The sequence below is a fragment of the Mustelus asterias genome, chromosome 20, assembly GCF_964213995.1.
Source record: "Mustelus asterias chromosome 20, sMusAst1.hap1.1, whole genome shotgun sequence".
NCBI lineage: Eukaryota > Metazoa > Chordata > Chondrichthyes > Carcharhiniformes > Triakidae > Mustelus > Mustelus asterias.
This window is the reverse complement of record NC_135820.1, coordinates 51904155-51922178: the sequence shown is the minus strand read 5'-3', so window position 1 is coordinate 51922178 and position 18024 is coordinate 51904155. Positions and strand designations below refer to the sequence as shown.

At 39.4% G+C, this 18024-nt stretch overlaps 1 protein-coding gene across 1 annotated transcript in view; it reads right to left on the bottom strand.

The window, feature by feature from the left end:
- Positions 1–18024, bottom strand: part of LOC144508532 (brefeldin A-inhibited guanine nucleotide-exchange protein 2-like) — a 96860-nt gene that overhangs the window by 6337 nt on the left and 72499 nt on the right. The window contains exons 26-37 of the mRNA XM_078236542.1: positions 17742–17893; positions 15659–15831; positions 15199–15359; positions 12303–12433; positions 12075–12204; positions 11152–11287; positions 10425–10563; positions 10179–10233; positions 9948–10062; positions 8411–8550; positions 3225–3393; positions 1283–1421 (exon numbers count right to left, since the gene is read on the bottom strand). Coding sequence (XP_078092668.1) covers positions 1283–1421; positions 3225–3393; positions 8411–8550; positions 9948–10062; positions 10179–10233; positions 10425–10563; positions 11152–11287; positions 12075–12204; positions 12303–12433; positions 15199–15359; positions 15659–15831; positions 17742–17893 — 1640 coding nt within the window. The remainder of the gene's footprint in view (positions 1–1282; positions 1422–3224; positions 3394–8410; positions 8551–9947; positions 10063–10178; positions 10234–10424; positions 10564–11151; positions 11288–12074; positions 12205–12302; positions 12434–15198; positions 15360–15658; positions 15832–17741; positions 17894–18024) is intronic.

Below are 18024 nucleotides of genomic sequence, written 5' to 3'. Positions count from 1 at the left end.
TTAGAGCAAACACCTTACTCACGTCTTCTCCTGTAAATATTGAAAAGTAATTCCCAGAATATTTATTATCTGATTAGCATGAAGAGATTGGAAAGGTATATTAAATCAGGATAGCTATTTTAACAAGATTTCAAATCAGCAAAATAGAAACTGGGAAATTTTCATGAAGAGTTGGCAAATGTAATGCAATTTATGTTGCTATATTTGTAGATGAATATAAATTGTAGCACTTCAGGAGGACAAAAGCACTGAAAAATTAAATTCAGGCTGATCATAAGTCAATAATGCCCAAGACCAGGAACCAGATACACAACTTCAAAAGGGTGAAATTCAATAAAATGGAGGAAACAAACAAAGCAGGTTCATTGGTGCTGTTGAACAACATCTCCAAAGTCGGATAAAATTACATGGTGTAATGATGTTCTTGAAACTTAAATATATTTTAAAAATTAGCAAGCTCAAACTAAACAAACATGGTCCAATATGGATTACTAAATTAAACACAATATAAAGAGGAATAATGATGACCAAATTAAGTAGTGAGAAACAGCAAAGCGTTCACTGTGAGGAATGAGTAATCAGACAGAATCATACAGCACAGAAGACGCCCTTTGGCCCATTGAGTCCGCACCAACACATTAGAAACACCAGAACTCCCACCTAATCCCATCTGTCAGCACTTGGCCCATAGCCCTGATTGTGATGATGTGCCAAGGGCTCATCCAGGTACTTTTAAAGGGAGTGAGGCAACCCACCTTCACCACCCTCCCAGACAACGCATTCCAGACTGCCACCACCCTCTGGGCAAAAACGTTTTTCCTCACATCCCCCCTAAACCTCCTGCCTCTCACCTTGAACCTATGTCCCCTCGCGACTAACCCTATAATTTGGAAACAGGGATGAGAATTTTAATTCTTCATAAGGCATACATCTATCAACCAGTTACCTATTTGCATAAACAGTTAAGTGCAGCCAATTTGTAATCCTGAGTATTGTGACGAGCAAGAAAGGATTCAATAAATAATCCATCATAAAAATAAAATATTCAGACAATAACAGAATAAAGCACTTGGTATTGTCTGTGTACAAAATAGCCTTCTTAGTACTGCCAACTATGCAAAACACGGAATGAATTTTTAGTCGCCTAACACTCAATCTTGAACACACAATTGAAGTTCATATTTGCAATGACAGGGAATTTGCAGCAGAGGGCCTTGCAGCTTGCTCAGTTTTCTTGATAGATACAGTAGTTACAAAAAAAACTAGAAATAAATTCTCATACTTCAATAGTCGTTTCTGGATGTTGTTCCAAGAATCCTGGCGATTTTCATCTGTATACATGCGGAAGAGTATACGAAGACAACAAGCAAGACTGCTAGTTTCCTGCTTTAAGAGATTAGGCTTGGATTTGCCCTTAAACCCTGGAGTAAGAAGAAAAACACTTCAAAGTCAGTACGTGATGCAATATGGTGTTAACTCACCAACTGTATGCTGTCATTACAGAGTATGCATTTTCTGCAGTTTAGGGAATCAATTTCCATTAAAACACCAGGTTTTATTAAATTAATCTGCCTTGAGTTGGTTTTATGATTGGGATGAAGGAACATCAAGATGGGAAATAAAACCAAAATATTTCAGATTTTTAGCATCTGCAGTAAGAACAGCAAAACTTGGATAAACTCAGCAGGTCTGTCAGTATCTGTGGAGAGAGAAACAGAGTTCATATGACTCTTCCTCAGAGCTAATGTGGGATAGAAATGGGATGTATTATAGAGTGGGGGGGGGGGGGGTCGTCGAGAAAGTGGAGCAGAATATAAAGTCAGGGATAGGTGGGAGCTAAGGGGAATATGAATGGTAACATTAAAGTCTAAATGATTTGCTGATAGTAGCGTAAAGGTAGGATAGCAGAATGTGTTAATTGGAGAACAAAGGTCAGTGCTTGGTGAAAGCAAAATTAAACAATATATGACCGGTGGCCCTGTGGGGGGGGGGGGGGGGGGGGGAGTTTGCATTGGGACAAAGAAAGGGGTCAAGATGGAAGTGAAAGTTGACAGTCTAAAGTTATTGAACTTAATCTTGGGTCCAGAAGGCTGTAACATCCTAACTGGAAGCTGAGGGGTTGTTCCTCCAGTTTGTATAGGGTTTCACTGGAGCATTACAGCAGGCCAAAAACAAACATTTCAAAATGGAAAGAACGGTGCATTCCATGGGGGTGGGGGTGGGAGTGGAATGTTCAATAACTACAAATACTTCCCTGCAGACAAAGTGAGAAATTCAATGGCAAGTTAACTGATGACAACGGTTGGGTACTTTGAGAGCTAATTGCAGAAATGCAGTTCGATAAACACCATCGAATAAGTCATTCAGTATCCCTCTGAATTGAGAAACTTTATAGGGGAGTGAAATTGGCTTTTAAAGAAACAGCAACAGTTTAAAAAATATATTCAGTTTTTACATTTTCAACAAAGAGCTATCTTCATACAAAAAACTGTCTTCACACCACAGATGCAAATACAATTTTTGGAGGAAATGAAAATGAATACATGTTGAATAGAAATCTGTATCTTGCCCTCTCAATATGATGACTGCTCCAAACAATCACAATGGCTGTGACAAAGAACCCCAAATCACCCATTTCAAAGTCCTCAGTCACCTTGTGTCGCCTGTTAGGTCACAGAACTGCTATGCTGCTCATGGGAGTTCCAAATGACATACAGTTCTCTGGATCAGAGGAAAACAGAAAATGCTGGAAAATCTCAGCAGGTCTGACAGCATCTGTGGAGAGAGAATACAGCCAGCGTTTCAAGATCATTGGCTCTATTCTCTCTCCACAGATGCCGCCAGATCTGCTGAGATTTTCCAGCATTTTCTGCTTTTGTTTCACATTCCAGCATCAGCAGTATTTTGGCTTGGATCACACCAAGCTCATTCAATCTGAATGAAACTAAATAACAATTAATGGAGCTAAGCCCTTTCACTGACTACTTCACATCTTGCAGAATGTACTAAAATTGGGTTTGTGGTGCATCTGTACAGTTCCATTGATTTTCATACAATTAGGCACATTTTAGCAAAGTTCTGACTGAATTACATTTATTTTATTCAAAAATATGAGTGAAACGAAGTGTTACAATTTAAATGCAAAATATTCGAGAAATATAGATTCATGCAGCTGATTCAAACTTATGAGAAGTTTACTCTTAATTAACATGTGTAATATTCACCTGCTCTCCACAGCGTTGTCCTCTGTTCATTATTTGAGTTGAAAGCCTTTGCAAATGAATGGGACTCCAACAGACAATCCAAGAGTTTGAAAAGCTGCTCTGAAGTCATGTATCGATACATTCCTTGGTCTTCAGTATCTATATGGACCTCAGCATCAATTGAATCCCTCTGCACATAAAAACAAGTTATTGTACATTTGTGACACTTCTGCACTTTTTCCAATATTAAATAAATGTTCCTTATTCACATCTTCCTAATCTTACTAAGAGAGCAAATGATCCACACTTAAACCACTACCAACATAGGGATGATGATTTGATTTCATTTGTCTATGTATTGGGATACAGTACTGTTTCAGAAAAGTATTGTTTCTTGTGCACGATACAGACAAAACATACCGTTCATAGCGTACATAGGGGAGAAGGAAAGGAGAGTGCAGAATATAGTGCTACAGTCATAGCTAGAGCGTAGAGAAAGATCAGTTTAATATATGGCAAGTCCATTCAAAAGTCTGATGGCAGGAGGGTAGAAGTTGTTCTTGAGTCAGTTGATATATGCTTTCAGACTTTTGTATCCCCTTTTTCCAATACAACAAGGTGGAAGAGAGTATGTCTGGGATGCGTGGGTCTTTCATTGTGCTGGCTGCTTTTCCGAGGCAGAGGGAAGTGTAAACTGAGTCAATGGATGGAAGGCTGGTTTGCGTGATGGACTGGGCTGCGTTCACAACCCTTTGTAGTTTCTTGCATCTTGGTCAGAGCAGGAGCCATACCAAGCTGTGATGCATCCGTAAAGGATACTTTCTATTATGCATCTGTAACAATTGGTGAAAGTCGTAATGGACATGTTGAATTTCCTAAGCCTCCTGAGAAAATCGAGGCGTGGGTGGGATTGCCTAACTAGAGTGTCAGCATGGAGGGACCAGGACAGGCTGTTGGTGATCTGGACACCTAGAAACTTGGAGCGTCGACCATTTCCACTTCATCACCGTTGATATAGACAGGGGCATGCTCTCCACTATGCTTCCTGAAGTCGATACTTGCTCCTTCGTTTTGTTGACATTGCACCATTTCACTAGATTCACGATCTCTGCTGTTGCGTCTACTGATTTACATTTTAAATTCCTTGGGTTCCAAGTGGAAAGACACCTCTGTTTATTTTCTCCTGTTGACTGATGTTTAGTTTACATTTCATTGAATCCATCTGGATCCAAACTTCAGCACAGGCTTGGTCCAAATATGAACAAATGCAACACATGCTGCAATCATCAGTGATTAGAACCATTCCTGGCCTTTATAATGGAAGGAAATTCATTAATGAAACAGCTGAAGACAGTTCAGCCTAGGTCACTACCTTGAGAATCTCCTGCAGCAATGGCCTGAGGCTGAGACAACTGACCTCCATCAAACACGACCATCAACATTTGTGCTAGCTATGACTCAAGCCAATGTAGGCCTTTCTGTGGTTCCCATGCACATCACCCACGACATTAGTAGAGGTTTAAGAATAGGCCATTTGCTTGCTGTTTCCTTTGGTAAGACTAGGAAGATAAGGGACACTTATTTTTACACAATATTGGAAGAAGCTGAATTCTAGAGATGTGAGGGGAAGAGTGACTGCCTTTACTATCAAGGCAACCTTTGACAGAGTGAAACACCAAGGAACCACAGGAAAACTGAAGTCAATGGGAATCTCTATTTTCCATTATTAATTCCCCAGACTCACTTTCTATTGGACCAACGCTCACTTTGTTAACCCTTTAAATATCTATTGAAACTCTATCTTTATATTTCTAGCTAACTTTGTATCATATTCTAATTTTCCCTCCTTGTTAATCATTGTCATTTTTTGCTATTTTTTATATTCTGTCCAATCTTCTGACTGCCACTCAGCTTTACATAATTATGTACTTTAAGTTTTATTCCATCTTTAACTTTTTTTAAAAACCTAACCACAGATGATGGATCCTCCCCTTGGAATTTTTTTTCGTTGAATTGTATGTATTATCTGTGCATCTGACATACCCCCTTAAATATCTGCCACTGCATCCCTCTATTGACCTAGCCTTTGACCCAAGTTGCCAATTCACTTTATCTAGTTCTGTTTTCATGTCCTCATAATTAAAATCCCGCATGGTTATTGTCATACTTTTCTGACAAGCTCCCATTATTTCATCCTTTATTCACCATGTGGTTACTGTTAGGGAGCCTGTAGCACCACTCTCTCAAATGACTTACTGCCTTTATCATTTTCTCATCTCTCGCCAAACCACTTAGAAAGAAAGAAACCCTACAGTACAGAAAGAGGCCGTTCGGCCCATTGAGTCTGCACCGACCACAATCCCACCCAGGCCCTACTCCCATATCCCTACATATTTTACCCGCGAATCCCTCTAATCTATGCATCCCAGGACACTAAGGGGCAATTTTAGCATGGCCAATCAACCTAACCCGCACATCTTTGGACTGTGGGAGGAAGCCAGAGCACCCGGAGGAAACCCATGCAGACACGAGGAGAATGTGCAAACTCCACACAGACAGTGACCCAAGCCGGGAATCGAACCCAGGTCCCTGGAGCTGTGAAGCAGCAGTGCTAACCACTGTGCTACCGTGCCGCCCACTTCTACATCCTGGTTTCCTGAACTGAGCTCATCCCTCTCTATTGTGCTAATACCATTATTAATAAACAGAGCTACCCCTCTACTTTTTCCAAGCTCCAAGTCCTTCCTAAATGTCATGTATTCCGGTCCCAATCTATGTCACCCTACTGCCATGTCGCTATAATAAATTTTTAAAAAACGATCTAGCCAATTTTCAGATTATTTTTGTGAAACTAAGTAAACAATGGGCTAAAACAGGATATTACCAAGCTCGAAAAAAGACAAAGTAAATCAACATACAGCAATTAGGTAATCCCAAACTTGGGTATTAAAAGTTTTATGTTTCTAGAGACCAAAGACTGGTCTCGCCACAAATGCAAGAGAGATGCCACAGAAGTCTAGATGGACTTGGGCTTTGTGTAAATTTGTTCTGAAGGATGATGTGGCTGAAGAAAGCACACTTTTGAATGGGGCTTCAGCGGAGGGGAAAGTTCTGAATACTGTTTCCTCTGGTGGATAAATCCTTCATCCAGTATTCAGAAAACAACACTAATTCCAAGCCATATTGTTGCGAAGTTGGGCAAAGTAATTGTAGATCGGGAGGTAGGAAGTTAGAATTTGGTGTTCGTCAAATTGTAAAATGCTAGGGGCAGAAAGCATTGCATGGTCCTGTTAAAAGGTAGTGCTTTTTCTGTGCTTAGCAATTGTAAAATAAAAGTACATAAGGAGCCCAAACCGAAACATTTGTATTGAATGGCCAAGCAGCAGTTTTTAATTAATTTAGCCAATCAATTTGAATCAAGCACTTGGATACCAAAAACCTATTAAATTTAAATTTGATGGTTCTCACAACCGAGAACCAATCTTATTGTGGGAAATATTGATAATTCATCAAGGGTATAAAAAAGTGGGCAGTGGAACAAAGAATAAAGAGCAACTGCCACCTGCCAGAGCGACCAGCTCTCAATTCACTCTGGAGAGAATTGCTGGCTCTCATAGCTTCATCTATGTTTGAGAGAAAGCACCATCAAGATAGCAAAGGTACCAAAGAAGAAAAAAGTTCCAGACAGAAGAATCAACAGAGAAGGTGCCGAATATTCCGGAAGACAAAACCTGGTTGTAATTTAGAGAATGACTCAATTCTATTTTTGATAATGAGTGGGAATTGTATTTATTGAGTAGCATTTCATTTGAATCTTGTTTTATTCAGGAATAGTTAATAGTTAGAAGGGATTTATTTGATTTGTTAATAGTTTAGTTAATTTGCTCACTGTTAGATAAATAAATTGTTACATGTTGATTTGAGTGTGTGTGTGTCAGGGAATTATTTTTATTTAGCCACTGGAAGTTGCTGAAGAGCAGGTCGTACTATTTCAGACACACTTTTTACAGATTATAGGACGAGGTACTCCTCTTTGGGGTGTTTCGGTGTTAGTTCCCAGAGGGGGGATCAACCTTCGCTTTATAAAAATATCATCCTGTCAGCTCAAACAAACAGGTGATCTCAAGGTTAAATATAAACATTAGAAATGAATAGAGCATCCGATTAGGAGTTTTGCAGCTTTAAGAGAGTCCCACAAGTAAGGCAGGACAAATTAAGCTGTCAACATTTGGGGGCTACAAACACTTTAAACCTATGACTCGTCCACTGATCCTATGTCTGCAGCTATAAAGCTCAAAGGGAAAGATTGATTAAAGGCTGTTGATTAAGCTTGAGAGACATGATAAAGCTGTCTTTGAATAATTAAGATAAACTTATTGATTGCACTATTAGAACCATAACGTTATACAGTAGAGGGGCTTCATTTTGTCCATTCTATCTTTGTTAGAGCAATTAAACCTAATCCCACTGTCCTGTTCTCTAGTTTTAGTGCTGCATTTTCTTCGGTTTCAAATATTTTTCTAAAATTCCAATACAGATCTCTCTTGGCCACTGAGGCAAGTTTCCAGTTCATGGATTCCAGAAATAGTACCATGGAATTTTAAGACATCAATCTGAGTTGTCAAGTTTACAGCCAGAATCCACATTTCTGGCATCTGAGTCGCAATGAATTGAATGACAAGGGCATTTATCGATTGCTGGAAACTTTCCTTTGGTATATTGGTCTGATCCATTGAGCAAAGGAAGCTCTCAAGGAATATCTTTGGGGTTTTTCATAGAGATGGAAGGTACACAAAACCATACATAACTTGACCTTGATAAAGACAACTTCATTTAAAGCTTTGCATCTGCTCATAAATATTACTGCAAAAAAATGATTCATGCCTCGTCATGTTTTGAATTGGGCACCCGATCCCCAACAAATAGTACTTTGGTTCCATTAGCATTTTAGCAGTGGTATTCGTTACATGGTCAGCGGGCAATGTACAAGTTCAATTTATGGGACAGTTCATCACACCTCTATTTAACTACCTTACTACTGGACTTTTCATTTTTACACTTTACATTCAAATTAAAATCAATTTCAAGCTAGCAGCAGAACTCTTGCTATGAGAAACAGCTAAAATTTAATTGGCGTTTTAATAAAACAATCATTGCCAACATTTAACATTACAAGCAAGTTGTCAGGCAAACAGGTTTCATTTTACCTGTACAGCTGCCATAGTTTCAGCATCTTCCTTTTTGCTTGTTGCTGGAAAGAACACAATGTTGTCTATTGTTTGGATTAATTCCAGCTGCACAACACATTTGATGAGGAGGGCAGCAAAGAGTTTCTGATCAGATATCCCTGGAAAAATGAACAAAATGATTAAAGTCCGTGGAGCACCCCATGAAGATTTACTCACTGGTGCAGGCATTAAATAATTGGGGCACTAGTATTTAAATATATATTATGCCGTACATTTCTGGCCATTCCTGTGGTTTGTTGCTGAAACACGGTGCCGAGGACATTATAGTTGTCCAATAATTACATCACAGGAAGTTTGGAAGTTATCCAATACAATGCATTCAGTGTTGAAAACTGACTTGGTATATCTCTGCACTTTTTTCTTATTTGTTCATGCCACATGGGCATCTCTGGCAAACACAAAGCCAACATTTATTGTCCCACCCTAATTACCCTCGAGAAGTTGGTGGCGAGTAGCCTTCTTGAACTGCTGCAGTCCGTGTGGCGTAGGTACATCCACAATACTATTAGGTGGGCGTTTCAGGATTCTGACCAAGCAATGATGAGGGAATAGTGATATACAACCAAGTCAGGGCTTAGGCGAGGAAGAGGTTCTGGCAGGTAGCAGTGCTCTCACGTGGCTGCTGCCTTCATCCTTCCAAGGGTCAGGGGTTTGGGTAGTGCTGTCAAAACATTTATAATAAATTTGCTGTCCTCTGCTGCCAGATTAGTTTTATTTCTGGCTTTCTGCCAAGGATATTTGCCTCTCTTGCTTTTTCTACAGCTATATTATGGATAGTGAAGCTGACTGATCAGTATGATTAAACAGCTTAACTATCAACCATTTCATCTTAGTTGGGCCAGTTATTATTAGGATTTGTACAAGTGCAGGAAATGTTGGTGTACTAGTAACTTGCGCAAACTCACAATGGTTAATTGGATGCCAAGAGCTTATCTAAAAAGTCAGTTCAGTTAATCCAAAGACGGGTTGATGAGTAAAGCACTTTTTTTTTGCCGTTGCTGGATAAAATATAAAACCTTATACTAGGTTGGATGATTTGGAAATTCAGTCATCATCAGTATACTGATATTTAGTCACATCACAAAAAATACACTTTCAGCATATATACGGAGTTGGCATTTTAGAAATTTACAAAGATAATGAGATTATCAACCCCAAAATTAGATATAGTGCCTGGTAAAAATAAATAATTGTACATATTTGCCAGCATGGGTCTCTGAACAGAAGAGTAGCCTTTGTTAACTTATTTTCCCTTGTCCTGAACAGATGGGACACTGAGGTCACTGTAAACTTTTAGCAAGATTAAGATTGTAGTATGCGTTATTTTAACTAGAACTTTTTTAAAAAGAGATTCTTGTTGGGAAACTTGTGATTTGAAGCTTATTCAGGCATGGCAGGAAGAAATACACATTTTAAAACAAACACACTGTTCAGGAAACACCTGCCTGGATATTTACAGTAAACAGAAAACGCAGTGTGCAAAAACAGGACTTACTTGCATGCGGTCTATTTTTCCAAGTTTCGTCACTGGTGTTAGATACTTGACTTTGACCTTTTTCAGAAGGGTTTCGCTCTGTGCTGCAGACTGATTGGCGGTCAGCTTCCAAGTCCTGTGAAAACATGAAATGCACTGTTAGGTTTCACTGGCTAAACTACCACATTTCTTTTGAAAGATAAATTTTGGCACTCAAGTCTTTTAATTGCGCTTATTTCAAATTATACTCACAGAACTCTTCTCTGAAGACTCCTCCTCCATGCCAGTGGGACGCCATGCTAAAAGACTATAAAAAGAGAGATATTTATGATCAATCTATAAAGGTGCAATTATACCATAATTTAAAATATTTAAAAGCATAATGTGAAGTGTTCATGTTATTGCTACAGCAACACTACTTTTGAGAATTTCCAATCCTGAGAAAAATCACGCAAAAAACTTCTACAGTCGTGTAGATATTTGGTAACTTGAACTTACGCATGGGGAATAGTGGTCTTGAAGATGTCCAGCATGCAACCACATGTTTTATCCCAGACTAAAGGACTGAATTTGTGACCAGTTAGTATGACCACATTTTCTAAACAGTTTGTTCCTGATCGGGCCAATTGTTCATTATCTATAATAAAGATCAAAAGAAAAAAATGAAATCACAAAAACTGCAAGGAACACGTAAATGCATTTCATCACCCATTCAAATTAAGCCAAGTTTCAAAGGCATCAATTTATCAAACTACACTATTTTTAAAGTTTATTTATAAGTCACAAGAAAGGCTTACATTAACACTGCAATGAAGTTACTGTGAAATTCCCCTAATCGCCACAGTCCGGCGCCTGTTTGGGTCAATGTACCTAACAAGCACGTCCTTCAGAATGTAGGAGGAAACCGGAGCACCCGGAGGAAACCCACACAGACATGTGGAGAATGTGCAAACTCCACACAGACAGTGACCCAAGCCGGGAATTGAACTCGGGTCCCTGGCGTTGTGAAGCAGCAGTGCTAGCCGCTTTAGCCAGCAAACTAAATTCTGCAGTTTGCACAACCAAAACTTAATTAGACTGAAAAAGATAAAAACACCTATTCAAACTACTTAAAAAAAAACCAAAGATATTACCATTGGACACCTCGAGCTAGAACTTCATTTAAATGATATCTTCATATATTTTAGAACTCTTCTCTTATGATACTTCTGAATAAAGAAGTTACCTTGTTGTACACACCAATGTAGTTGAGCAAATATGTCATCCAATAGCACATGATTTAAAACTTCATAGAATTGTGTGAAAACATCACAAATAGCATAAAGTGCATGATTACATGTAGTTGTCATCCATTCAGACTTCTGTGAAAAAGATCAGATGTAGTATTTAATGATATAATCAGCATGTTCTTGTAAAATGCAACAGTGAATTTTAATAATACACTTCAGGTAAAAAAAGATCAAAAGGGAATTTTTTCAGCTTCATTGCATCAAACCAGCAGATGAGGGATTGAATCTAGGAGTTGAGAGTTGTGTGGCTCAGAACTGCGCCGCACACTGTCTTTAGTCACTAAGTCAGTGTGAAAGTTATCTTAATCTGTGTGCATCAGCTAATTATAGTAGAGAAAGCTGAATATTTCTCTGGTATTGACAAATTGTGCAGTTGTTGAGAGCAACAATTTTTCAGGAAAGATCAATTGTTCGATCAGAAATTTCTACATATCTAACGTACATGGTAAAACCTACAGCAAATGTTAAGCCTGACATTTAATCTCAAATAGTTTGGAAATACAACATTCAAACAGACAAACTTCTGTATTAGATTAGATCATAGATTCACGATATAAGACAGAAGAGGGTCAATTAGCACCACTGCCTTGACCGTTCTCCAGATGCTGGCAAATATTACTCTTTCATTTATCCTGTTCCCTTTTAAAATTATTGAATCTGCATCCACCATCCTTTCAGGTAGTGTATTCTAGGTCATCCACTTGCTGTGTACATTTTCTTACTTCATTATTTGGAGATAATCTAGTGCAAAAGTAGACTGACTGACAGACTTCAAAGTAACTATTGTTGTTGGCTATTTTGGGTCCTGCGGCACAATGAAATCAAATCAAATGTTGGACAAAGTCCACTTTTGCCTTACTTCAGTCTGCTGTTCAGGGAGTTTCATGTTATCAAATATCCGAAAGATAATCCTAAACAGATCCTGCCACCAGTGTTTCTCAAAGGTTTGGCCATAACTTTTTATGATTTCAAACATCACAGTAAGCCCCCTGCAAGACAGATTGCATGAGCAATGTTAACAACAAATCATTGTAACATGTCTACTCTCTAGTTTAAATGAAGGTATCACTACAGAACTTGCTCTTACCGTGTACGGACATCTAATTTGCAACGATTAATAATGCAGGAAAGCTCAAATAAAATCGGAAACCATCCTCGTACCCATACTCTATCCCCAGGAGCTACATTCATGTCATCGCTGGTGTATTCCTTCAGTGCCTAATAAAAATATATTTAAAATTTGAACACTGGTTAATAAAAAAATTATGCAATTAAAATATGGTGATTATAATTTATAGACAATTACATTTTACTTGAATCACACACAAGGTACATTCACAAATAAAACACATTTATCAATTTTAGTGCTAATAGTCCTTTCCATCATTGGACAGATGGCGGAAGGTCTCGGCTTCGGCTACTCTCCACCTCCAACTGGTCAGAAGGGAGATCAATTAAGGCTACATTCTATGAACTTTAATGCAGAGAAATCAATGAATCATTCCGGGAGTTCGAATCCACTATTTGGCTCCTAAACCTCTCTGTCCCTCTAATTTCCTTAACGATGCTCCACAAGACCTATCTGTTCATCTAAGCTTCTGATCACCTGTCTTAATATCTCTTAATGCGACTTAGTGTCAAAATTTGTTTGACAGCACTCCGGTGAAGCTCTTAAGATGTTAAGCTACACTCAAAGGGCTATATAAATGCAAGCTGTTTCGATTCACCTTCTTTATTCAAATCAAGAAAGCCTTACACTAGAATTATTCAATGTATAAACAAACCACCACTTGTGGTGAATCTGTGGAACTCTTTGCCGCAGAAAGCTGTGGAGGCCAGGTCATTGAGCATCTTTAAGATAGAGATAGATAGGTTCTTGATTAATAAGGGGATCAGGAGTTATGAGGAAAAGGCAGGAGAATGGGGATGAGAAAAATAACAGCCATAATTGAATGACAGAGCAGACTCGATGGACCGAGTGGCCTAATTCTGCCCCTATGTCTTATGGTCTTATACCAAATTTAAAAAGAGTATTCAGCTGATAGACGCACCACATTTATTGTTTTGTTGCTCATTATTTATTGAGATGATATCTCACAGCTGCATGTGACATTGCCAATACCAATGCAGCAAATAACATTTATAATACTACCCAATTCTAAATAAGCAATTGGTAACAACAGTTTAGCAACTGATATTAGAATGGATGAGCACAAGCTAGCAAAATTATGGTATTCGCAACAGCTCAATGATAACACTCTTGCTTTGAATCAGAAGCTGAGTTCAAGGTTCTCGGCTCAAATTATAGACCAATGCTCCAGTGGTGTACTGAGGGAGCGCTGCATGATTAGAGATAAAGGGCAGAATTCCCCATTTTGAGACTAAGGGCAGTGGTGGGCGGCTCCGGCAACACATTTGCTGCTGGCCAGAATCTCGCACCAGATTCTGCACTTGGGACCTTATTAATTATGCATAGGTGAATTCACCCAAGTCACCAGGTGGGCTGGCAGCTGATCTGTTTGCCTACCATCAACTGGCAGGTTCAAAGGTCCTGGTGCCATATTTAAACACCAGTCCAGCACATACTCAAATCATTCTATCCAACCCATCAATCTTCACCAGACTGTGCAGGATGTCAGCAACCCAGAAGAAAAAGGTTAGCAGCCTCAAGAAGTCTGTTTCTAGACTCAACCACCTACCCCCTCATCACCTACAAGGTTCCAGTGCTCCAATTGGACCTCTACCCACTGCATCTGAAGTCTTTGTGTATCTGTTTCGAGAAAACGATGTGGTATCCCTTTGACCCCTTGTTTGAGAGGTTTTCATGCAGCCTCGCCAGGGTCCAGCTTCCTTCCCCTCGGTATTCCGTTGTTTGTCTTCTTCATCCACCTCCTTGCCCCTCTGCCTGCCATCTTGAGCCCTTGCCCTTCCACCCACTTTAACATTGTCCCCAGTGTTGCCAGGCCATCTTTGAGGCGTCACCCCGCCAACTTCAACATTGCGGCGCCCCCCCCCCCGTTTCTGTCAGGTCATCCCACTCCCCGCCAGCCACACCTCATACCCCATCCCAGTGTGAACTTTGGACCTTTGTTGTAGCAGCTGCATTAGTCCCACAGCACAGTGCTGTGTAGATAGACACTGTTGTGCAGCATCAGGGGGAAGATGACCTTAGTAACCCCCAACCCCAGGCGCAGTACTGATCTGATACAGTGACACAGGAAGGTCTATGGGTCCAGAACCGTGGTGCAGTCCATGAAGACCAGCTCGGTATGGAGATGGAGGGCAGGAATTGGTCTGCTTTGGCAGATTGGTGAACAGTGCATCAGGGGCAGCACAACATTATGACAGAAAAGTTGTTACAATTACCTCAAAGTCTCTTGCAGACTGAGGACCGCCTTGTGCACATCATTCTTTAGCAATGGAGTCTCAGGCCGACAATTTTACACTGGTGTGATGCAAGATTGAAAGGTCTGATGGGAGCCAGCGAGCTGCTGTTTTAATTAGCATTCATAAGATGCAAATGAATTCAAAATTGTGTTCAGGCCACCAGACAGCTGGATGGCCATTGGGAAAATCGCAACGTGATTTTATCCTGGCGAGTTTCTGACTTTTTGGCTCCTGCAAGATTCTCCGCTGCCAGCCACCACCAAACCCATCATGGGTGGGATGGGAGAATTCTACCCCTGGTCTTTCGAATGATTTATTAAACCAGTTTTCCTCTCGGGTGGAAATAAGCAATTCCAAAGTATTTGTTCTTCCAAGTTTTCTCTAGTATCCTGACCTACAATCATCACCCTGGAACATCACTAAAATTGATTATCAAATAATAATCACACTTTTTTGGGGGTCTTTCTGTACAAAATTGGCTGTCCAAATACTTATATTACAAAAATATTGGCTGTAAAGCACTCTGGAATCTCTCCAAATCATGAAATGTGCTACATAAATTTAAGTCTTTCTTTCTTTCATTGATATTAACTCACCTGTGGTCTCTCAGACACATATGTTGCACAATGTCGAATAAGTCGGATAGCCTCCATACTTGTATCAGGAAATGCAGCATTACAAGCAAATTCAGCTAAACATTTCACAGCATCCTGGAAGGAGTCGATGGCCGCCGGAAAATGCTTCTTAAAAACATCCACTGAGAAACAAACATCCATCAGAAGAAGAACAATTGATCAATGGTTCTCTGTGTTTCATTTACAAACATAATACCGGTCTAAAGACTTTAGGCATCAACAATTTTGAGTTGTTTTTGTCTACTGTAAAAATATTTTCAATTAAGTTGTTCTATATTGAGCTTTTAATGTATTGTATTATACACGATTCATACATCAAAAATGTATATTTATCAAGGAGGTTTAATTAAAATGAAAGCATTTACTAGAAAAGGAATTCTTATGAAATTGCACTATAGCATTTGAGAGAGAGAAAATTTACAGATAATGTGCCCAGTAGTCTGGAATGCCAACTCCACAATAGGCTCATCGTGGTCTGAAGCAGCTTGGTGGAATACGGAGAAAATGTTTTTCCATCCTGAACGAATATTCGAAGCTTGCGAATTTACCATCTGAGCAATGCACCGAATGACCATGTCCTTTATCGTTGGTGACCTGAGTACATATTAAAGCAAACACATTTGCCTTTGCGTTACAAATTTAAGATTAGGTGCTCAACATTTCTAGTAATGTGCTGAAAATAATTCTACACTAATATACTTGCACGGAATGATTATATTCTATCCATTTCAACTAAGTTTGCTGAAATGAGCAAAAATTAATAGTTGAGTACCGGAAGGTAAGTTGCAAAACAATGTAAATATTACAGGTCAAGAAGGTCATTTAAGATATAATCACAGCCTAAATGTTATTTTCTCATAAATGCAGCTTTTCGTTCAATATAAATGACACTCAATATGTATCTAAAGTGACTAGGATTGCAAAAGTAAAGTAGTGTTAAACAAAACTAGTGTATATAGTACACTATGGCTATTACAATGGGGTGTGATGATCTGACAGGAACTTACAGCTTTGATTCAAACAGAAAGATTTTATTGAAATTCATATGTTCCAATTTTGGGATTTTCACAAATATTCGGCAGTACATCTTTGAACAAAACAACTATTCGAACATGCTGTGTTGCCAAATCTTTGATTGTTGATGTTGAGTGTGTAAATTATGAAACAAATCAACCAGTGGAAAGAAAACAACAATCAATAAAATGGGAGGGTGAACTCTTAAGAACCCATCTATCTTGCTCAAATAGAACTTACACTTTGGGACGCAATGATGTTTTAAGCTCCTTGAAAATAAGGATTTCTGATCTGTATAGTGCATATAACTGCAACTGGTAGCTATTCCTTCTTAACCTTTTGATCTGTCCATAGCTTTCAGCATAGCCACTTCACCCATTCCCCCACAGCCCCCAACTAACTCAGCTCCATGACATGAACCTAATTTTCATCACCTTCCTACTTGCCCGAATGTTGTCAGTACTTCTCCAGTGGTTTATCTTTCCCATCAGTTTTCACTTGCCCAAACTTCTATCCTCGACCCTGAATTTTCCTCGTCTGTAAGTTGCCATTCTACGGTATATCTAAAAATGGAGCCAACCTCCAGATGAATGCTGATTTTATTTACCTTCATCATTTTCCATTATCTTCCACTTCAAGAATGCTGCAATATGAGCTGAATGCCTGAGAGGTGAAACAGAACCTACCAGAAACTTTAGATACAAGGGGTTAACCACACCCTTTCTGAGATGCTTGCTCAAGCTCAACTGTAGTGTCCATTTTTTTGTTCAGCACAGTTTCAACGCCAATACTGAAGCATAAATAAGACTGACTGGTGCAGTGCTGAGGAAGCATTGTACTGATTCAACGCAAATGCAAGCAATAATTCACGCACAAATCTTCAGTGGAGTTAAAATCAGAGTGGACTTTACAACTCGGAAAAATAACATGCAATTGTATAGTATGTTTAATGAAGACACTGCCAAGAATTACCATTGTCTGAGGTCTACAAGTGTTGAATATTGGTCAATGGGAGATTAGTGATGCGTGAATCAGGTGTTGCTGAGAAATGACACACAAATTTTTTTTTAAAATCACAAAAGCTAAATTCTTCATAAAATCATAGAATCATAGAAACCCTACAGTGCAGAAAGAGGCCATTTGGCCCATTGAGTCTGCACCGACCACAATCCCACCCAGGCCCTACCCCCATATCCCTACACATTTACCCGCTAATCCCTCTAACCTATGCATCTCAGGACACTAAGGGGCAATTTTAGCATGGCCAATCAACCTAACCCGCACATCTTTGGACTGTGGGAGGAAACCGGAGCACCCGGAGAAAACCCACGCAGACACGGGGAGAATGTGCAAACTCCACACAGACCCAAGCTGGGAATCGAACCCAGGTCCCTGGAGCTGTGAAGCCACAGTGCTAACCACTGTGCTACCATGCCGCCCTACTTCTAATTGGGTCATTTTTTTTCAGTGGCAAAGTAATTTATTCATACCTGTTCCTCTTCATAATGTGCTCAAAAGGTCTCAAGAAATCCTTTTGGAACCGAAAGTTTGCCAACTCTCCTTTCTCCAAAAATTTCATCGACAGCTGTCTTAAAGAGTCAACAGCAAAGATGGCAACGTCTTCATTTGGATTGCATCCAACCTGTACCAGAATACAAATATACTGAATTACTCTGGCAGCTTACAAGTAGTCCATCCACCAGTTTCTTCATGCATTTAATGGCTTCTTAAAAAAAACCTGAGAAGCCTTTATTGGCCACACAATGGCTCAAA